Genomic DNA, 22,724 nt, shown 5'->3' on the forward strand with positions numbered 1-22,724 from the left:
CAACGAACAGTTGGCAGTTATAACCATCCCCCATTCCCCTTAATGCAGAAAATACATGTCTGGAACCCAGACGTCTGATATTTCTAATGCCACATATAATGACCTCCTAAGACTGTGCTTGTACTAACCTCCTGCATTCGGCTACCAGACGAGAGCCCAAAGGCAGGTCCACCCTACAGCTGACTCTAGGTGATCCTGGGGAGAACCAGTCCCCCTCTTCCAAGGCATTATTTTCACTGAAAAGTCGTCATTGCTATCTTTTGATCGAAAATGCCTCTGAAAATCAACATGTGGGACATGAATTGATTAATTTTTTTTATTAAAAAAGTAAACAAAGAAAAATTTTAATGAGATTTTTTTTTTCTTTTTCAAGATGTCCAGGGGGAAATAAGGCTATTTCTCTACTAGTAAACTAAACGGCATCATGGCTGGTTGTCTTGTCCAGAGGCCAACTGACAGTCTGGCCACAATCCAATTAAACCTTCACTGCCTGGGCAGCACAAGATTCAGCACCCAGGCATGGCACTGATTAACTTACTGGTATAGATAGAACTCCAGTGCCCAAAATACCTCCTTCCTTAGCAGAAAGAAATGATACTCAGTGAGCTTTGAAGTGGAGGGGGAGGCATCACCGAGGGGTTACGTACTATGGGAAATAGAGGACTGATCTCAGCTCTAGAGTCCCCTGCTAGTCCCTAGCCCCATGTGGCTATGAACCCCTTCGTGACGTTAATTTGTTCCTCCCACGGACACCTGTGGAGGCAGACAAATTATTTGTCTTCTCTGCATTGACCTAAGCTCTCTGTGGAAACCCCAAGTCTTGAAGCCTCATTGCATCTTCCCAGGCGTGGAAGAGTCTCATAGGCTTCTGGTTCACGTCATGTTTGGGAACAAAGATGTGGGTCCACCACTCAGCCTCCTAAGAGAGGCATCCTGCGGGCTCACGTGCACACACACAACAACTTATGCACACACACAGCTTACAGACACAGTCAGGTACAGGCACGTCAACACAGCCGCACAGCTTGCAGCTCAGCGCTGGCTCGCATCTCTGGCTCGTCCCCAGGGCTTGGGCTGGTGCTGCGTGGACACAATGTTCACTCGGCCGCAGAGCTCTCTGCTTGGGCACGTGGCGGAGAGCAGAGTTGGGCTGGGGTGATGGGTTGAGAGATTGCACCGCTCCGACGTGGCCAGGAGAGATGTTGGCACAGGAGGGAGAGCCTAGAGGCACCCACGCTCCCTCTAGACAGACTGTCTTGGATGCTAGGTGTCCCAAGATTGCCATGGCTAGATGTCTTGAGTCCCTGCCCTTGCTGGGCTACACCATGGGTGTCTCACGTACAGGCAGGTGTGCAGCGGTGTGCACTGAAAGGCAAGAAAATACAGCATCCATCTTACATACTGCCAAGCCGGGAGGGAATCCCATGTATTTGCTGCAGGTCCAAAGCTCACGGCAGCAATATTTCTCCCTTCAATTTTATAGTCACACTTTATGTTCATTAACACAAAAGTCCCTTTTCTCCTCTTGAATTTCCTTTCTCTGATGGATGTGTGTTGCTACAGAGGATCCAGGATTTGCTGGTGCTGCTGTTGGGGGAATGTTAGCCTGGGGGTGATTTCTCTGATATGAGATGTCTTGGGTGTAGGTTACCTCCTTTGCCTTACTGGTTGTGGGGGTAACCACGCGGTGTCTTGTGGCCACTGCTGACAGCAAGATCACGAACACGTATTGCTCTGGGTATAACTTCTAGGGCACACAGGTGACTTCTGGCTGGCTGGAGTCTCTATATAAATGTGTCCATGATCTGTCCATAATCTATACCACAGGCAAAATTAAGCTAGAGTACACTGGACTCAACAGAGCAAGTCAACAAACACATCTCACCACTTCTTGGAGCTGCATACCATTTAACCCACAGTGCCTCACCTGCTGGGAGGACTCCGTTCCACTGGAAATCATCTTCCTACCTGAAATAGCCCCAGGGACCCTGTGCCTGGGCCAGCAGAGGCTGAGGATTGATGCCCAAGGAGACATCCAGGGAGGAGAGTGACTCTGAAGAGACAGCTCTAGCCTGGCAGGAGGTAAAGGGGAAGGAAAAAGGGATTTTGCTTTGCTTTGTGGTTGGTCTTTGACACACACCCCTTTTGATTTCTGAGTACAAAGAGCCGCACTGGAGCTGCGTTCTCTTAGTTACTTGTGGGGGGAAGAGAAGGAGAAGGGACTTTGCAAAGGAGCAGGCTAAGCGCACATGTTGGGTTCAGATGCTCTCCACGCTTCCTCCATGCAGGTCTTGTCTTCTCAACGAGCATCTCTGTGCCGTCTCAGTGCCCAGCTCTGCTGCTCTACCCTGCCACCAAGACCAGCTGTGGGTTCCCTGTTTGCTCCTGTTCCCTCTGCCCCTCTTTGGCCTTTTTTCGCCCAGCCATCAGGCGGAGAGAACCCTGGCACTGCCCAGTCCTCTCTCTCTTTCTCCCCCATCCTTCCCTCTTCTTCCCCCCTTCAGCACAGCGAGAACCGGCGGGAGTTGATGTTCATCTTGGTGACCCCAATGAGCTTGAGCGGCGTGGAGAGGCTGAAGGAGCTCACGAGGGGGAAGTCGCAGAAGAGGTCGGAGAGCTCATCCCTCTCCTCCAGCTCGTACGTGGCATCGTTGAGCATGCGCTGGTGCAGGTGGCAGGTCTGCTCGATCTTCAGCTTGTTGATGTCGCTGCGAAGGCGCATGAGCTGCCTCGCCAGCTGCTGGTCCTGCAGGCGCATTTCTGCCTGAAACACAAGACGGAGGGTGGGGAGGGAAGAGGGTATGGGCAAGGGCACAGCAGATTTGCTCATCATGCTGCATGCTGCTAGAGGCTGCACCAAATCATAGGAAATGTAACTCATCTAGAGATGCTACCCCACTGCAAAGAATTAGGAGGGAAATGGGGGTCTTCCAAGCCAGCAATGCATCCCAGTCAAATACCAGCTCAGGACGGTGAATTTTTAGCATTCAGGAAGTCTGTGCCTGCTCAGGTTTTCAGGAGCACCAGGAAACTGGAATTAAAGCCAGCCTTGCCAAGGCTGTTAGCTTAGGTATCCATCAGCACAGGTTTCATAGCCTCCATCTCAACCTTAAGCAAAGCCCAAATTAATTTTGTTCATAAGGGAGCAGCCACAGTGAGAAGTAGCAATTAGAGGTGGAAAGGACCAATTAAAACAACCCCAGAGAACCGATCCCCGAATACTTGGCCCGGGTTTCCAGCCTGCATAAATCAGGGCTGGTTCACAACAGCTGGGAACACGGCCCTCCACATCCCCCATGGCTTATCTCGCCGATTTGAAGTGGCTCTCAGGATGGGACCTCCATGTTTTCCCACAGGAGAGAGAACAACTATCCTGCAGGCTAATGAGCTAACTGTTTTGGAGGTTTTTTCCTCCCCTGGCACCTAACTTCGGAAGGTGGAAGATTCAGAAGTGATGAAAGAAAAGAGCTTTTCTTGGTTTTTTAAAATTCCAATTTATAATTAAGCAGAAAATTTATTGCCGCAGGATATTGGGGGTGGTGAAGGAAGGACGCAAACACTTGGTGCAAGAATCAGCCTTTGTCTGGGGAACAGAAGCAGGCAGAGCTAGAACAGCAGATGCCAAGAAGACAATTCCCACATCTCACCTCACATCCCTCCTCACAGAAAAGCAACAAACCGCAAGCAACAAAGAAAAGAGAGTGGTGGGAGAGAAGTCGAACAACTCAGCAAACCTTGCTGCTTAATCTCTCTGTAACTACTGGAGACAAGGAGGGAGCACAACTGGCTGGAAAACAGTCCTACACCTGCCCCGATGCGATGTCCTACCTCTTTCCCTGGTGTTGCCTCCATCGCAGGACATGAACTGGCAGTGGAAGGAGCACCTTGGTACCAAGGCTTCTGGTTTTGTTTTGTTTGCATTTTTTTTTTTTCCCTCCCAATGTCTCCCTGGGTATGTGCTGTCCTCATCGACTTCTCAGTGCATGAGACAATGCCCTGAGCTCATCTCCAGCTGCACTGTGGAGCTGCCCTGACCCCAAATCCATCCTTTACCTGGCTCCTTTCACAGAATCACAGAATCACAGAATCGTATAGGTTGGAAAAGACCTTTAAGATCATCGAGTCCAACCATAAACCTAACACTGCCAAGACGACCACTACACCATGTCCCTAAGCACCTCATCCAAATGTCCTTTAAATACCTCCAGGGATGGCGACTCAACCACTTCCCTGGGCAGCCTGTTCCAATGCTTGATAACCCTTTCAGTGAAGTAAAATTTCCTAATATCCAGTCTAAACCTCCCCTGGCGCAACTTGAGGCCATTTCCTCTTGTCCTATCACTTGTTACCTGGGAGAAGAGACCGACCCCCACCTCTCTACACCCTCCTTTCAGGTAGTTGTAGAGAGCGATGAGGTCTCCCCTCAGCCTCCTTTTCTCCAGGCTCAACAACCCCAGGTCCCTCAGCCGCTCCCCATCAGCCTTGTGCTCCAGACCCTTCCCCAGCTCCGTTGCCCTTCTCTGGACACGCTCCAGCCCCTCAATGTCTCTCTGGGAGTGAGGGGCCCAACACTGAACACAGCATTCGAGGTGCGGCCTCACCAGTGCCCAGTCCAGGGGCACGATCACTGCCCTAGTCCTGCTGGCCACACTACTTCTGACACAAGCCAGGATGCCATTGGCTTTCTTGGCCACCTGGGCACAAATTGCATCACTTTGGTTTGCATCACTAGTTTCTTGGCTCCCTGTGGTTTGAACGAGCTCAGAAACAGACCCAGACTACATCTATAGCAATACATTAGTGCATTGCAACGAAGTCTCTGCACTTGATTGCAAGCAAGGTCCTGGCACCATTTGAGCTGAGGCCAGGTCTCACACTCCCAAGCAATTCCCCATAGGCACTCTTCAGGAGTTAAGGCAGTGGGATGCATCCTCAGTAGGCATTTGGGATGCAGCCACCTTGTCTGGATTTTAACAGCATGGACGTGGCCAGACCATACCAGTTTGCCTCCAGGCCTGAAAATCAGCTGTTTAGTTTACAGGTCCAGATGTAGCTCTGGGGTGGGGGATAAATTTATTCCTGATCTGGCGGCTCATACATGAAGCTGCAGAAGGGAAGGGAGGAGGGAAAATTCCCCTCAAGAGGCTCCACAGGTGGCCCTGGTATTTCTACATGAGATCTTTCCCATGCCTGATACATGGGCTGCTGCAACAAGGCCTTCAACCAGAGTAGCCTTGGGGTTGCTCTAGCTTGCGGCACAATCCCTCCTTCTCCAGGCAATGCCTCCAAAGACGTCGGGATTGCCCCTTGCAGCATTGCCAGTCTCACAGCAAGGTGAAGCAGCCACCTGAGGAGGCTGAAGGGTTTGGAGGGAAGCCTGGCTCTGCTCCAGCTGTTTTCTGCAGCTGTTGGGAAGCCCTTTGCAATGCTGTGCTCAGAGCCCAAGCTGAGAGCTGGCATGAGTATAAGGAAAGTTAATCCAAGCCAAGCAAGGCTTTTCTCACTCCGGCACCAGGAAGGACCTTGCCTGATGCTCTTAGCCAGCAATTGGACTCCAGCTTGGTTGCCTGTGTGTACAAATCTCAGAGTGAATCTCTCTCTTTCTCTCTCGTGAAATCCGGTAGGGTTGTAGCCATTTACCTTCTTCAAAAAAACACCGTTTCCTTGCAGACCTCATATCCTGTGCCCCCAGCAGAGTAATGCCACTCGGCAGGTTTTTCTTCTCCCACGTGAGTTGCAATGAAAAAAAAATTCATTTTGTTGATATTTTTCCCTGTTTCACAATGAATGCTGCGACTTGACATTTTATCAGGAAGGCAATTGTGGGCATTATTGGACTGACCCTTGGTCATTCTTTCTTGACAGTTTATCAAGCTACATAAGGAATGTCAACAAATGCTTTCATTAAATGCTTTGAGGAATGTAAAAAAATGCAAACAAACCCAAGAAGGGTTTAAAATGGCCTCTAAAATTACGAGGCTATTGCGGAGAGGGATGTGAGTTGGAAATTGCTATTTTTCCCTTGCAAGCCAGCTTTCCACTTTTTGACCGGTTCTTGCTTTTGAGGAACCAGACTCTTCCACAGCCAAGGGCAACGTGGCACGGGGCAAACCCACCACCCATCTACATTGATCACCGAGGCTGTGACACCATCTTAGACACAGCCTTGCCTGGCTGTGCTCTGGGGCTGAACAGGGAAGCAAGGGTGACCTGTCAGATGTGCACCATTAGCCAGGGCTGTCCCAGGGGGATAAAGCCCTCTTCTGCCCTCCAGGAAAGAAAGGTAGATGGGTGAGGAACAAAACCTGGCAATGGTTGACTAAAGGATGACATGCACAATGAGGAGATGGCACAGGGGATGAGGGCTGTCACTGCTTGTGCCCCTTGGAAGGCCCCTTCGGCTTCTCGAGGGCTCAGGAGTGCCTTGCATGGTGATAGGTCCCATGGAGGCAGGTCCCATGGGGTGATGACTGGGTGGGGACCAGAGCACTAAAGGCCCCACCATGGGCAGGAAGGGTGGGCTGCTCTGCAGGGCACAGCCTCTCTCGCTCCTCCTGCTCATTGCCAAGGCTCAGCTTGAGATGCAAACACCCTGCCCTCCCTCCGTGGACTTGTCCCGTCAAACCTTGCTTTGTTCAAAACCAGTCAGAATATTAGCAGAGTTTGGGTCTGAACCCAGAAATCCCCATTCTCCTTCTCTTTCCCAGAGGTTCCTCATGAGTACTAGAAACATTCAATCCATCCCATGCTGAGGACCAAACCATCTCTAGAAATGATTAATGATCTCTTTTTAAAAGGAGCACTGTCGGGTAAGCAAAACTCCACAAAGCTTCCTGGAAAGAAATAATGGGATTACAGGGGCCACATCATGGGAAGCTGTGGGTTTTTGGTTTACACAGTTCACCCACAGGGCCAGTCACCACAGTGTAACTCAACGCACCAGTTCATCTGTGTGGGACGACCGCATGATCCCACATACTCTGTGCAATGTCCTGGAGAAACCCATGGGGAGCACTCAGCAGAAGCCATGCATTTTGCTTCCTTCGAGTCTCACATGCCAAATGCAGGAACAGCCTCAGGTATGTCTTGCTCACACAAACCACTTTTTAACACACTCTGCCTCTTTCTGCACGCCCAGCTCCAACAAGCAAAGAGCTACCTTTCATCTGCATGGTTGGAGCACACTGGTGGGATGGACAAGCTGCTGGTTTGATCTTCCCTGGGTGGAAGGGGGAACCAAACCCAGGTCCTTCCTGGCAGAGGAGCGACTGCAGCTCCTAGGCTGAATCACAAAGCTGGACCACAGAGGCCTAAAGTCTTATGAACCCAGGAAGGATTTTCTGTTTGGATTGAGCCTCAGAGTCTCCCAGGGATGTTTAATATGGGGGAGGGAGAGAAAGTTTTGGATGCATCCTTGCCAGGTGTCCAGTCTAGGTGGCTTAGCCCAAATAGGTAGAAGTAGCTCAGGGTGTAGCCTAGAGCTCAGGGTGTAGCCTTGTCTTCAAGTTTGCCTTAACCATATGGTCACAGAGAGGAAGACCAATAATGTTCCCATTGCCAGTGGTCCGTCTCCCTGCGTTGCTATGGGGGGATGTATCAGCAGAGCCTGGCATGGCATGGACGTGTGGAGCTCCTTGGGACCTTCTCCCAAAAGAGAAGTGACCCATGGACAGCATCCCAGTTTGTGGCCCATAAAGCTCAGGGTGATGTCTGTGGAGAAGTGGCTGCTCCCATGGAGCTAGTCCTTTTTATTTCCAAAAGATGAAAAGGAACTTAAATGTAAACTGGTGCTTTCCTAACTGAGTGCAGCCACTTGAATTCAAGCATGGAGAAGCACAGGCCAGTTATTAGACCCTTGCCAAACACTTCAGAGAAGTCAGTTAAGTCTGTGTTTTGGTTTGAGGCTTCATCTACAAAGATGCTCAGATGCCACCCTGCCACGGCTAATTTTAGGTGCTCACGCCCTTGTGGTGCAACCCACAGCCCCACACGAGGTATCTAATCTCCTTCTGCACTGCCTGGGAGTTACACACCACCAAAGTCCAGGATACCTTTGCCAGCTGACACATGCAGACCCTGACGTGGGTCCCAAATCTCACACTTCTTCAGTGTTGAGTTTAGTCTGTCTTGACTCCTTCAGAATTAATCGTATTGCCGTTCCTGAGGGAGGTAGTTACCTCTGGTTTTTGTTAAATTAAGGGGTGCTAAAATGCTTCCAGGATTAGGAATGTTGTACCTAGCAGAAAGCTCACTGCCAGAGGAAAAGCCTGGCAGCTTAGCATCTGAGTGAGGTGAACAGAGGGACATCTCAGTGGACTTGCATGTGGGCTTACACAGGAGAAGAGCACATCATTTCTGAGAGCTGCAGTTACATCTCTGCTATGTTGTATCCTACGTGGGTCCTGTTGTGTGATAACTCCTAAACTGTGCTGCTGTTCTAGCAATTTAACAGTAGAGATGACCCGGCTCTGGTGCCTGTGCCCATGACCTTTCACTGCTTTAAATAAAAATACAGAAAAATCCTTCCTGGACCTGCTATGTAGCAGAGGACTCCCAGTGCAGGCCAATATCCATCACCATATCCATGCTCTGGGCTCCTCCTCCTCTCCACTTCTGAACAACCACAGTGATCTGCAGCGAGGCTCATGTCAACACTGCTTTGGTGCCACATCATTGTTTAAATTCACTTAAGTACTTGTTCAGCCAATATCAGTAACCCAAACAGAGATAATAGCGGTTAATGTTTAATAATAGATGTCTGACCAACAGGACATAGGTGTTTTATGATTTCCCAGGAGAGAGCATCAGACATTTGTGTCCCTTTTCAAGAGTCTTTCCTGCATTCTGGCTCACACACCTCAGATTTCAGTGCCAAACATTGGTGACTTTGAGATGGAAAATGTATTTTCCTACTGCGACGAGGTCAGAACTGTCCTAAGATGTCCCAGTTCATAGCAGAGTTTTGTTCTTTAACCACATTTAGGAGGAAGAGGGCTTTGAGGGCTTAATTTTAGAACTTGTAAAACCTGACAAATTTCAAAAACAAAGAAGAAAATACAATCTGACCACTGTGATCCTTGGGTCTGTCACCATGCCCTGGCTGTTAGGGCTCTACTTTCAGCATTGATGAAGAGCAGCCACACTTGACAGGGCAAAGGCAAACACGAGGGCAAAGAAGAGGCAGGAGGAGTTGGGGAGAGAAATGTTCCAGCCCCGGGGTGGTTCAGCACATGCTGAGTGCTGCAATTTGCTCGTACACCTACACAGAGCCTCTCAGCGCAAAAACAAGAGCAGGAGTTTGCATGTCTGAATAAATCACCTTCTCCGGGCCAGATTCTCAGCAGGTCCCAGCTGACACGGCTGGCTGGAGCTCAGTGGACATATGTCAGTCCTATAAACCAGGGCGAGGACTTGATGTGCAGAATCAGGTCCTGGGAGAGGTCATGTGGGGTGAAAGACCAAGAACAGCAGATACACGGTAAGACCTCGGGCTTGTCCTTCACTTCTGAACATGAGGAGCCTGAACTTGGCTGAACCTGAACCAGAGCAGACTCTGGACACACGGAGGCAAATTCCTTGCAGTGTTGGATGACCCCTTTTGTGTGAACTGGGAGTAATGCTTCAGGTTTTACAGGCAACTTTAATTTTAAAGCTGGGCACTCCTGGACTGTCACTTGACCAAGCACCTAACCCATGCCGTGGCCCATTCTGTAGCACCATGGCCAAGGGGAAGTTCGGGCATATATGTACTACTAAATTCACTTTGCTGCCTCTGCTGGTTTTGGCTGGGATAGAGTTAATTCCAAAACTGGGTGGTCTCATACAAATTGCCTGTTGGGAACAGTCCCCAGCATGTGCAAACTCCTGAAGCTCTAGCTGTTTGGCAGGGTGCTAACTGGTACAAGCCAAAACCATGCTGGGGCCATGCTGTTGAAATAACCCAGCCTAAGCACACTGGTAGCCGTGATGAGGGTTGCACAGAGTGGGTGATGGAGCTGCATGCCTGCATCATTGCATTTCACTCAGTAAGGACATGGGCCGGTGTCCTTCTTTCCTGGGTAGAAATCTCCACATACACCAGCTTTTGCCCTTTCATTAATCCTACATACTCTAAATCGACTTCTCATGAAGGACGGTGTAGAGTGGAGGAGAATTCACCCTGCAGCAGAGGACAGCACGGTGGAGGCAGATTTCACCCCAGCTGTGACTACTGGATCATTTTTGGATGATCTTCAGAAAGCTGCCCGGGATACTCACGCTTGCTTGGGGCAAGGCTGGGTTGCGTGGTGCTCCCAGGTCTATGGTCTCCTACGTTAAACCAGACCAGAAAGATTGACTGCCACTTAGGGTGACCTTACCCAAGGTGTGGGTTGCTGGCTGCCTCGAGCAGGGTGCTGTCTGAGGGATGCTGCTCTTTCTGGCTTTGGCTCCTGCCTTAAGTAAATGTAGAAACTTAGACATAACCATATCCCGCTCTGAAACCTTCCCGTTTGCTTTACTATCACAACATGGGGGTAGACAAGGAAAAATCCTGGCTGTGTTGGGATGTGTGGAAGCTTGTTTGTTTATTTGAAAAGAATCTGGGTTTCACCCTCAAAATGTAACACGAAATGCATCTTTTTGTTCCAGCATCCTGTGATGCGATGGCCTCGCTGCATTCTCACTGTTCGCTGGCAGCTCTTATCCAACAATAGTGCCTCCAACATAGCTATTTAGCTGTGTGGCCAGTCAAATACATGCTCTCTTTTGGGGAAATTGTTCTAAATTACATGAGTCACTTCCAGATCCAGCAAAGACTGGTATAATTAAGAGGCAGGAAAATGGAAAGTGAGGGACAATTAGGGTTTGCCTTGACCTTTTTCCTCTTTTAACTTAAACTTTGAGTTTTCATCAGATGGTTGTTTATATACCACACCCCAGTCTAAAGGGTAGAATCAGACTCTGAGACAATTTATACTTCCATCATGGGCAGAAACTGAAAGAACAAATCAAACCTTTTAAAATCTGGGGCTCTGAGAAGGAAAATCTGCTTCTTCCTGTCTTTGGGCATCTTGAGACTTGGGTTTTACATCAGGTGCACTGTGAATTTAAGATTGCAACACAGATGCAAGCACAGACCCAGATTCAGGTCTCAGATCAGGAGCTGAGATTCTCCAGAGCACTAAGTGATTGTAGGAGATCAGCTCAAAACTCTTTGTAATAGTCCTCGATTCCTGAAAGCACTGCACTTGCCTTGTGAAAGCCATGGTCCTGAGAAACGTCTCAGGCACCAAAACTGTGACATCCAGAACCACCTCTGTAAGTATCTTCTCTAGAGATCAATCTAGCTGGGCAAATACAGCAAGAGCAACAAAAAGTGGGCAAATAAAAATTCTCTGGCGCAAAAGTCACAGAGAACTTTTAAAAGCTATTATTCATTGTTGTGCATGAGAAGTTTTCCTCAAAGGCTTTCAGTCCTTATCAAAAGCAACAGAAACACAGGGTTTTGCACAGGAATTTGCACAGGAACATTTCCACAAGTGCATCTGAACTGCAAGTGATGTCCCAGCTCCCTGGGACCCTGCTGAAAATATTTCTTCTGTCAATACAATTGCAAATGCTGGTGGGACTCACAGGCAAACTTCCAATTAGGCAACAGAAACAAAGCCACGTGACATCAGTTGTTTCCAGTCATGTGGGCCAATTAATAAAGATTTTTCATTCCAGTGAGGAGAAGGAAAGGATCACTGGAAGCGTGGTCTTGGTGTCTGCTTGCTCCTACACTTGTGAAGAGCACCGGAGCCCATTCTCCAGCCCTGAAAACAGCTGCCGAAATCTGGTCATGGCCATCCTATCGACCTTCTGTGGCCTCCAGAAAAGATGTGCTGCGTCCACACTTCCTCCTGGGAATGATCCCCAGGCTGTACTGACTCCTGAGCTGGGTTGGGAGCTACTTAAGTCAGCACTAGTTGGCTCAGGCCAAATTTGTGCCAAAGACTGTGATAGCAACACAACATATAAAAGATGAGCTTCCAGCACCCATGCCTTGGGTCTGTGTATTTCCCTAGCATAGATGTAGCATTTTTGTCTTGTTTTCCTCTCTGTGAAGCTACCGGTTCATAACTACCAGAAATAAACATATGCGAAAGATAGGGCCCAAGGCTGGGATGGGAGGATGACAGAAATGTGGACTGGCTTCTAATGAAGCAGGAGCCAACAGACAATGAACCTGTAAGAGCTGGATGAGGAGGGGTCTGAGATAAGGGTCTGGCATCATGCATACAGCAGAAAAAGGAATATTATTCGTTAGATATTACACGGTCAGAACAAGGGGTTTCCACAACAGTTTGAAACAAAAGGAAGCACTTGGTCTCACAATGCAGAAGTGACTTGGGGGAAACAGGTTACCACAAGACCTTATAGAGAGTCATGAGTTAAAAAAAAAAAAAAAAAAGAAAAGGGAGAATTAGGCCAACACTTGGAGGTTAGATCTGCTAATGAATGTTAAATGCAGCGGTCAGCATACAACCTCCCGCTGGGGGAGTTCCTAAACCACCGACAGCCGCAAGCTGCCAGGGCAGATGCAGGGGATGGACCTAGTCACGCTTCCTTGCTACGGCCCTGACGAAGCACCCCTTCACGATGCCCGTCAGAGAAGGGCTATCGCACCAGCAGTGCCCATGTACTCATGGTGTGCTCATACCTGCTGTATTCATCTCAGCATTGAGATATAATTAGAGAAGCAGGGGAGGGGGCAAACTACTAAAAAGTCCGAACTAGTGCAAGCTACCATATTTCCCCAGCCTGCTGGATGCCAGCAGGGATGCTGAGATGGACTCAGCTCCTTCTCTGAGGTTGTGGGTGCTCTGACATTTGCCTTTTCCCTTCTCTCGGCTGCTCTTGCTCCCACCAGCTACAAAAACCGCAATGATTGATTGTTGGCTTTTCACCTGAGGCTGAAGGCAGGTAGGAACAAGGAGTCGCTTGTTACCTCATTCTTTTTTTTTTTCCCCCTCTTGAAAAAGTGTGCTATCTAACAGGGACAGGAAACCACTTACCAGTTCCTTCCTGAGCCACGTCAAAGCTTCGTCGATGCTCTCAAAGCCACCTATTCTCCCTGAGGTAAGAGTCACCTTGTCCTGGGCAGGGGTCCCATTGAGATGCAGCTGCACCTTCCTCAAGGGGACAGTCTCCCCTGTGGCCTTTTTGGCCTTGGTCACCTCCTCCTCCTCCTCCTCCTCCTCTCCTGCCGGCTGGGGGCTCTTCCATGCCTGCTCCTCCAGCTTCGCCTTCCACTCCAAGTAGGACGGGCGCCTGGTCTCCAGTCTCAGCTTCTCTGTCAATGCCTTGAGGCTCCTCAGGTGGTCATCAGGAGGAGCAGCACCTCCAGAGCCAGCATCTGTGCTGTCCAGTGCCTCTTCTATTTGGATTTTGGGTAGAGACATCCTCTTTGGGAGTCAAATGGCATAGGCGTGTGCTGCAAAGGGCCAGGGATGGAGGTGGGAAACCCTCAGGGCTGGACCAGCTCCTGCAGCGTGCCAAACACAGCCCCTTGTAGGACAGCTGGGGTGGTGGTGGCTCCTGCTCATGCACCACGCTGGCCCTGGATGAACACCTGGAAGAAAAGCAGATGGTTGGTTTCCAGTTTGAGAAGGAAAAGTGAGCGAGAAGGGAGAGACGGCTCCTGCTGCAATGGAGGGAGCGAGGGCTTTGGGAGAGGCATGGTGCCAAAGTGCTCTTGGGGAGTGTTACCTCACCTGAGCTATCTGACTGCTTTTGGGGCAGGAACAGACAGGCTCTGGCTTTTAGGGAAGCTCTGGTTACCTACAACTCCAGTCTTGACTCAAGGGGCCATGAAAGGGTTGCCAAGGAGGACAAGACACATTCACAGACCCCCCTCTGGAGCTGTATCACACAACCCAACGTCCTCTGGAGACAGCAATGGCTGTTGCTGGGGGTCGGAGTGTCTATGCGTGCTGTTTTGCTGATTTCCTGGCTGGCAAACCTACATCTTTCCACTTGGGCAAAACAGGACCAGTTGAAGTAAGACAACCCAAACTTCTCCCAAGAGTTTGAGCCAAAAGGAAAGCTGGGAAAAGTGGCTTCCCCCCCCCCAGTTTTACAGATTTGTGTTTAGGTCTAGGTTTGCTAAAGATGCCCAATCTGCAGCCCATTCAGCTCCCTCCTGTCCAGCAGACTCAGGGCAGGGGCATGGTCCCCGGACAAGTGTGAGAGTAACTGGGGTGCTGGCATGGCTTGGGTTCAGATGCCTGCGCCCAGGGAGACTTGTGGTTGCCATCACTGAACACATCCAGTCTCACCACTGGGAATGCTCCCAATGGTCCCCTTGAAAAAAACACTCTGATGGAGGACTAGCACAGAGTCCTGGGAAAACTCCTAGCTCCTCCTGCCAAAGCTGGGCTACCAAACCTGCCTCCGTGGGACCTGGTGGGCCAGAGGACTCTAACAACTCCACAAGAGTTAAGCTCAGGCAGCTTCTGCATTCATTTGATGGTAGGATCAGATAAGAGGCTTTCTCAAGTTCGTACGCCCATCTGTGGCTGAGCTAGGAATATATCCAGAGCTCTCGTCTACATGTTGAACACAAAACAAAATACTTCTTTGCCTGCCCGGTAACATGCTCGGAAAGACCAGCCAGGACATATGCAGCTTTCTAGCTGGATGCACTAAACCGCAGCCATAGGAGTTACTCAGCCATTCTTTTCCCTGCTATTTGCTCCCACAAAGACATGTGTAACTCTGAAATCCAGACCATAATTATGCCTCTCGAACCTTTTCAGTAAGAAGATTCAATTTAAAATAAACACCAACGGAGAGCAAGATTTATCCCACAATTGGGTACAGGCACATGAGCTGAACGAGGAGTTGATAATATACACACAGACAGTCTGGGGGTGGAGAATTAGTCATGTTGCAGTCTTGTTCCTGCTCCTATTTATGTTAATGAGAGTTTTACGGTGAGCGGGAGCAAACACAGATACTATATCAGGTTGAAGCCAACAGCTCTCATGCCTGGAGCAGCAATAATTTTCCTTCTTCCGTTGAAAAAATAGATGGTATGGAGGGGAAAGCAGAGGGCTGCCCTGTCAGAGAGTCGGGTCCTGCACCAGCTCTTGCACGGATGCTCTGCAGAGCTGAGGGCATGGCGATGAATTTCACTTGCCTCCAGCTCCAGCCTGCTGTAATCAATAAAGGGAAACACCTAACGACTTTAAAGACCTCACTTCTGAGCTTTTCTTCTGTCCATTGAGATGGAGATTGCTAGGGGTGGCCAAAACCAGCAGCCCAATAGTCTGCTGCAGCTCTGCACTGGGCTACTGGATTTGGTAACCCCTAGCAAAGACAATATTTTTATAGTAAGGCTGACTTTTCTGAATGCCACAGCTACAAGTCAGAGCCCCCACAAACTCTTTCGTCTTGTGTCTTCAGCATGTATAAAATCCTCAGGGAAAGGTGGGAAAGGCCCTTGCTATTTGAGCCCTGGTACAGCTCAGTTAGCATGTACAGCACTGGACCATGAAAACAGGACAGCAGTTTGGAGCCCCCCCTTTGTCACGACCCTGCTGCCATCTCCCCCTCCCCATCACTACCTCCCAGCAGCTTTGGAGGGATTTGATTTTTCTACCCTAAAAGGGGCATTGATCCAACCCATCCTTCACCTCCTCCCCGGTGCAACACAAAACTTCTCATTCACCCTGTAGGGGCACCCCCTAAATAGTCTGTTCCCCAACCTGTACAAACTCAAAAATGGCAGAAAGGAGCCACCTCTAATTTCCTATCAATATCCTGGACTTGGGTCAAAGACCTGCAGTAGGAAAAGAGATCTGAAAGTGGTAAGCGTGTGAAAAATTTCTGTGTGCGAGGCTGTAATACAAACCTGTTTGCTGCCTGAGAGCTACCTAATTCCCAGGAACAAACCTGGCCTCTGGCTCAAATCAACAGACCTCTCCCAGTCTCAGTTTCCCCTTAGGCTGGCCTGTGCAAGGGAATTTAAGTGATTAACCCTTGATTTGTCTTCATTATCACACTTGCCAGGCTCAGGGCATTCATGCCATGCCTAATTAGGGGGAACGGGAGTTCAGCACCAAAATGGGGTGAGGGTCTGCTCAATAAGACCTTTTCCTCAGGGGTTTCCCCCTTCCCTTGCATGAATCCTATGAATCCTGAAGGCACAAGGACACATGAGGTCACTGAGACAACAAAAAACCCTTTAATTTCTTCATTGGGTTAGGTTTCTATCAGAGAAATCAGCTTAACTGACCGACCCTGCGAGCTGTAATGCAAAGGGATTAGCAGAAGCACACAACCAGCATGGAGAAATAACAGGACTGTCAAACTGGATGGGGTGTGACGTCCTACCACACCAAGACTCATGGAGCTGGCACGCCCTGAGGCTTGGCTTTTGCATGGTTGCAGGTCAGCGATGCAAATCCTGCCCTCTCCCACGCCAGACACACCTTGTGAAGCTCATGGGGTGTCCTATGCTCTAAGAAACCAGGTCCAGCAACACAATCTGCCACCGCAACTTCCCACCGCAGCCATTCCTCCAACCCCGAAGCAGATGCAGAAGACCTGTCCCCATCACACACCCTCAGACATCCCTCCCCATGCATTAGAGCAGGGGATCAGGAGACCCATGTGAACATCCCCTGACAAACCTGGTGTGATGGGGCATGTACTGGGAGGCACAGGGAGGTGTACAGGGGTGTGAGAAAAGCTTTGTTTTACCATCACTGATGATGGATAACAATAAATTCAGATGCTGTTCGTGGTCAAAAGGGAGATGGCACAGCCTTTTACCCTGCGGGAGTTTTACGTGCCTGAGAAGTTTTGTACGTCTGTACCTTCCCCATCTCTGTGCCCTGGTCAGCTTTGAACATGAGGCATTCACAAAGCAGCGTTGGTTGGTATGTGCTAGCACAGGTACAGCCTGTTAAATTAAGGGCTGTAAATAAGAACACACAGTGCTTTGGAAGGTCACATGCTAGGGAGCAAGATGTCTAGGAGAAGAAAGAAAAAAAAGAAGGGGGAAACACTCAGGATGGAAACGAGAGGGGAAAAAGCAGAATAAATAAAACTATCAGCCAAGGCAGAGGTGTGGGGAGCAAATTATTCTGCTCTCTTCACTATTCCTGGTGGACTTCAGCTTACTGTAATACAATTTTTTATTGCAGAGGAGCAGCAGTGATTGTAAAAGCCTATATTACTTTGCTCATCTAGTCTCTGAGAAGAAAAAAGGGTCTCGGTATGAGATAAAGCCCAGGTCGAGGGAATTCCTTTTGCAGGATGAAGGGTTGCCTGCATAGCACTTCTGGCATGAGTTAAACAGGGTAGAGGTAATGTTTCAGCCTGTTAATGACCTTCGAAAAGCACTTCAGCCCTTTTTATGCCTCAATTTCCCTCTCACTGAGTAGGCAGTTCATGTAATTGGCCTTTAGGAAAAAAGCTCTGAGGATCTTCAGAGACGTACGGAGATTCACCTCTGGTATCTTCAGGTCTCTCCATCTCATCCGGGTCCCCATGCTCTGACTATCATCAGTGCAGGGACACCCTCTATGATCCACGGAGTCTGGGGTGCAAACCCCCTGACTGTTTGCAAGGCATTTGCTCCAAGGGTTTGCAGAGGTGTCACCCTGTGGACCATGCAGACATCCCTTGATCTCCTACAAAAGAAAACCCTAAACTGCACCTGCTAACATCAGAAATGAGCTCTGTAGGTCCTAGTGAGTAAGGAGGACCCTGAGCCTGAAACAGCGGGCTGGAGAAATACCGCGGTGGAGCAAGAGCTGAGGGGACGGAGCCCGGCGTGCATACCCCGTGCAGGGAGAGCCGTGTTTGCTTTCCTTCTTGGCACAGCAAAAAGACGGGGATGGGGTGGGGATCCTGACCCCGCGGAGGTCTGCAGCAGGTTGGCAGCGGGGCAGTGAGGAGGAGATGCCTGTGCAAGGGGGTTGCCATAGCAATGGAGTAAGGGAGGACTCCGGCTGCTGCAGGGTGGTGGATGGAGGCTCCAGAGCATCCTCCAGACAGCGGACATGCCAAAGCCCCGGGCAGCGAATGAAGGGAGGAGAGACTCATCTGGGTCAACGCTGCAGCTCCCTGGAGCTGGTGATTCCCTTTCAGGGAGGCTGTACGTGAATCGTGCCTTTCCCCATGCCAAAATGACTTTGCTCAGGAGAGGAGCTGCTGTGCTGTGTGAGCTTTGGAAGAGCGGGCTCTTCCTCACCCTGGGGTTCCCTGCCACAGCCCCCCCAAACAGCACGGCTGCTCTGCACAAGGCTCCTGCAGAGCTGGACAGCAAATCGCTCCCCTGGCCGTCCCACAGAGTCAGAGGAGAGCCAGATGTTATCCAGGATTTGGACACCCGATCCCTTTCTGTAGCACCTGAAATCTTCTCCTGCAGAAAACTGACCTGGTTCCCAAATGCCTTTCTTGCCTGTCCCAAAGTGACCTTCAGCCTTCCTCCCCCCAGAAAGAGAAGGCTCCAGCAACCTGAAGATCTGCCCGATCCTGAAGCCAGGACCCCCTCCAGGCAGAGGCCCCTGCTGAAATTGGGGCTGTCAGGAGCAGATGCTCTCTGCCTGCTCGGAATGGTTGGGGCAGGATGGACGGGGGTCTGTCCATGCAAGGCTGGCGAGGTTATGGAAGAGCCCCCAGCCCTCAGTTAGTGCCCACTGGACCTAGTGGCCATGGAGACCTCCTGGCCACACTCACGTGGGCTGTGAGCTCAGCCTTTCTTCCAGGGGCAGGACAAAGACATCAAAGTGACCAAGCTGGGCATCATAAGCCGGAGCGCAGGTCTGGTGACTCTTCCTTCAGACCTCCTTGCAGGGCTGCCCACGTTGGCTGTGTCCCTTCACACACACGGAGACCTGACTTCCAGCCTAGCACATGACAAAAGCCCAGGGCCAAGTTTCTGTCCCCGGGTTGATCCAGAATGCAATGCCCTTGCAGGGGTTTGGAGAGGCGGTCACAGAGCTGCCCCACACAGTGGGCTGAGGTACAGGGACAGCACCCTGCTTAATGGGATCCTGAGCGCACCTGGATATTCCTGCCCGTTTACTGCCATGAACAAGCCCCTAGAAGACCTCCCAGATAACTCAGATGCTAAGGTCAGCAGCAGGGAAGCAGCCCTTCAGATGTAGACGTGGCATTCACAGATACACAGGGGCAAGAAGGAAGAAATGGGGATTTCCATTCATGTATGACCTGGCGTAGGGTGAGGCTTCACCCTGCCACATCGTTCTGCCCAAATGACCCCCGGACAGACCCCCAAACAGTGACCAAACATTCTGCCCAAATGACCCCCGGACAGACCCCCAAACAGTGCAATGAAGGGAGGAGGGGAGAGCAGTGGGTGACTGCAGCCAATCCACCAGCCGACAAGAGGAGCCGAGCAAAGTGCGGAGTTAACAGGGGACCAATTTGCACTCCCTGCCCTAAGGTATTTCTCCCAGGCTCACCTCCAGCATCACTAGCAGAGTCAGAACCTGCTTCAATAAATACATTCCTGCCTAGCTGCGTGTTGTCCCTCCTGCCTCCCCTGCACAAAAGCAAGCAGGCTCCTTTCGAGGAAGCAGGACTGAGGTTGCTGACTGCTTTAGATGGACCCTGGCAGCTCCATTTTCAGACCAGCTCAGCTCCCATCGATCGGCAGATTTCCAGTGGGCAGGGGGAAATCCTGCATGAAGATGGGCATTGCCGGATATTTGGCATTCCCGCAAACCGGTCTTCCAGTGAGTGGGAAGCATTCGCAAACTGGGAAGCAGGAGGGGGTCAATGCTCTCAGCCCATCAGTCCAAACCAGGTATAATCACTCTTAGAAGGAAAGGGATTAAGCAGCAGCAGCAAAGGCAAGTTTACACCCTCTTGGTGAAGACACCCTGCCCACCCTAGTTATCTTCTGGTAAGGCCTGTTGGGGTGAAGGGAGCCATGGATTATGGGCAAGGGTTGCTTCTCCATGCACTGCCCCAGGGTCCTAGCAGGTTTTGGGACCCAATCCTGGAGATGGCACGCCTGACCTGTCCCCAGAGATGCCCCCGAAGGACCTGTGGTTTGGCAGAGCCACTTCCTTCCCTTATTTTCCCTGCTGCCACCCCAAGCACAGCCACGTTTCAGCAAGGAAAGAGCAGACAGAGCAGGCAGGGACCTCTCTGTGCCCGTGCAACCAGGGTAATGCGAAGGGCTGGGACTCCTTGGGAATGAGCCAGATCAGGCTGAGAAATGCTCTCTTCCCAGGAGACTGGCACAGGGAGTTATTTTTCCCTAAATGCAGCACGGAAGGCAGAAGGGTATGTTTTCAGAAAAAAACCTCTTTCCGGCTTCGCTGGGCTTCATTCTGCCCAGCACTGAGCTCACCCCCCCCAGAGAGAAATGCCAGGGCCAGCTCCCACTCAAGACCCTGAGGCTCCCAGTTAAAGTGATCGGGGGAGTGGGCTCAGCCCCCCAGAGATCCCCTGATCCCCTTTGCATGCTCCCTGTCCCATCCAATTACCCGCCTTGGCCGCTGCCCGAGCAACGATCATACAGCCCCTGTACTCAGACCTGTCTTCTCCCAATGCTGAGCTGCACTTTGCTATTTAATATTATTTCAGGCAAGCTGGTTGCAAACAGACCCTCACTGCCTTCCCCCAGAAAGGCTACGTTACCCTGAGGTTGTTGTTTTGTTGTTTTTTTTTTTTTTTTTTCCCCTGCAGTGTCTCTGCTACATTTTGCAAACACCTAATGGCTGCGGAGCTATTGCAAGCCCGGAGCCCGGGAGGTGCCGGATCCCTCCCATTCTGCTTCAGTTTTGTGTTGTACAGATCCCCCCATGAAGAGGTACCACTGCAGCGGGCATTCGAAAGCGGAGGAGACCTGAGATGCAAATACCAGCAACAGCCCCAGTATGCTGAAATGATGGCTGGCAGAGAGAAAACCCATAGCAGCCAAAACAGGCTGTTCCCACTGAAAAGTGGGGAGTCCATAGGATACAGGGGATGAGCAGACAAAGCCGAGATAACACGGTACCAGCCAGACACAGATCCTCCCTGGAAACAAGGCACTTGGTTTTCATCCATTTTACTCCCCCCCCCTCCCTCTCCACTGAGGTCCCTGATATAGAAAAGCTCCAAAAGGCAGAGCGGTGCCGAATAATACAGGAAAACAGGGAAGGGTCTCCTTAGCCCTGCCCGGGTGCCCGTTGCGGGAGAGGTGTCAGCCTGCGTGGACTGGAGAGGGTGCGGGCTGTGCGATTCGGGTGGTGTGGGTGCAGAGGTGTGCATTGCACTGGGGTGCGCTGGCTGGGGCTGCACAAGCGCTTGTGCTGGGAGGGGTGTGGGCTGACGGTATTATTTTAGCAATTAGCCCCAAGCTGTTATAAAGGGCTCTGAAGAAGTTCTGGGTGATTTCCAACCCCCCCCCCCAGGGTTAACGTGAGCTGCAAGGGCCGGACCTGAGCAGGTGGAAACCCGCTCTGCTCAGCACACAGTGCCTGCTTCAAAAATCAAAGGTAGCTACGCCCTGTGAGGCCACCACGCTTTATCCCATTATGTCTGCACTGCACAAGCTGACAAACCTTTCCAGGGCTCTGGGAAATCTCGAGGAGGGGGCAGGGGGAGCAACAGGTGATCGTCCCAAAAACCTGGCCAGACTCTTCCCCGTTACGCCCCAGCCAGTGCAGAAAAATCCCCCTGAAGGTGGTGAGTACCCCCACACCACTCGCAGCTGAGAGCAAAATCCACAAGCCTCATCGTTAAAGGAGGACTCAAACCCTGCCCTGATTTCCAGCCCGTCCCAGTCAATGGGGAGCCACCGTGCCGGCCATCTCCAGGGGATTTCAGCAAGGCAGGAGATTGTGGCTGAGGGGGACACGCAATGCAATCCCCCAGCCCCGCCACGCCGTAGCCTGCACACCAGACCCCAGTGCTGAACTTCACAGTGCACGGGGTCCCCATCGCTCTCCCCCCGATGCTCCCCAGGGACCTGGTCCTTGCTGCTACCCCTTTCTGCAGGGCTGGAAAAGCCGGGGGTCCCCTCCAGCACCGGGCGTCTCTCCGACAGCTCCCGTCCTGGGTGCAGCGGGGTGTCCCCAGGGTGGCTGAGCTCTCCCCCAGCCCCAGCACGGCCAAGCAAATGGGAGCAACAAACTTACCGGGGACCAAGTCAGAGGGAAGATTGCACGGACATCTTGGCTCCCTCCTTCCGCCTCGGGTCTCCAACTTGGTATTTGCAGAGCAGTGTCACCAGTGCCTTCAGGAGACTGTCTCATCCTCCTCTCCGTCTCGCTTCAGAAATCTGTGTGTGTGTGTGTTTTTTTTATTTAAGGGACTGTTTTTTTTTTTTTTTTTTCCCCAGCGGTTGCGTCAGGCCTGTTGCCTGGAGACAGGCGAGCTATTCCAGTTTGAGCTTTTCAGTCCAGATTTCCTCTCTCTCTTTCATTCATACCACCAAGCCCTGAACCTACCTCCCACCAAGCAATAACCCTGGAGAGACCTGAAAGGGAGGAGCTGCACAGCCTGGGTCCTAAACATCCTCCGACTCCGGCACCCCAACGAGGGAGGAGGGGTAACGATGCCCTCGGCACGGGTAACAGGGATGAAGGGGTGCTGTCGAGGGCAGGGACCCAAAAGGCTTGCAGGAGATGCCCGGAGAGCTGGTGTACTCCCAGAGGAGCCTGTGGCTCTTCCCGACACGAACCGGGGCTGGCGTCCCGGCGGTTGCACGCCACGGAGAGCTATGAGCC

At 51.1% G+C, this 22,724-nt stretch overlaps 1 protein-coding gene across 1 annotated transcript; it reads right to left on the reverse strand.

The window, feature by feature from the left end:
• On the reverse strand, window positions 1–22,349 carry FAM167A (family with sequence similarity 167 member A). Its single transcript, XM_075497701.1, has 3 exons — window positions 22,134–22,349; window positions 13,038–13,594; window positions 1–2,764 (listed from the first exon to the last, which is right to left on the reverse strand). The coding sequence occupies exons 2-3, from the start codon at window positions 13,422–13,424 to the stop codon at window positions 2,501–2,503; spliced, it is 651 nt and encodes a 216-aa protein (XP_075353816.1). The 5' UTR covers window positions 13,425–13,594; window positions 22,134–22,349; the 3' UTR covers window positions 1–2,500.
• Window positions 22,350–22,724: the final 375 nt, after the last annotated feature.

Source organism: Mycteria americana, chromosome 3 (assembly GCF_035582795.1).
Source record: "Mycteria americana isolate JAX WOST 10 ecotype Jacksonville Zoo and Gardens chromosome 3, USCA_MyAme_1.0, whole genome shotgun sequence".
NCBI classification, from domain to species: Eukaryota; Metazoa; Chordata; class Aves; order Ciconiiformes; family Ciconiidae; genus Mycteria; species Mycteria americana.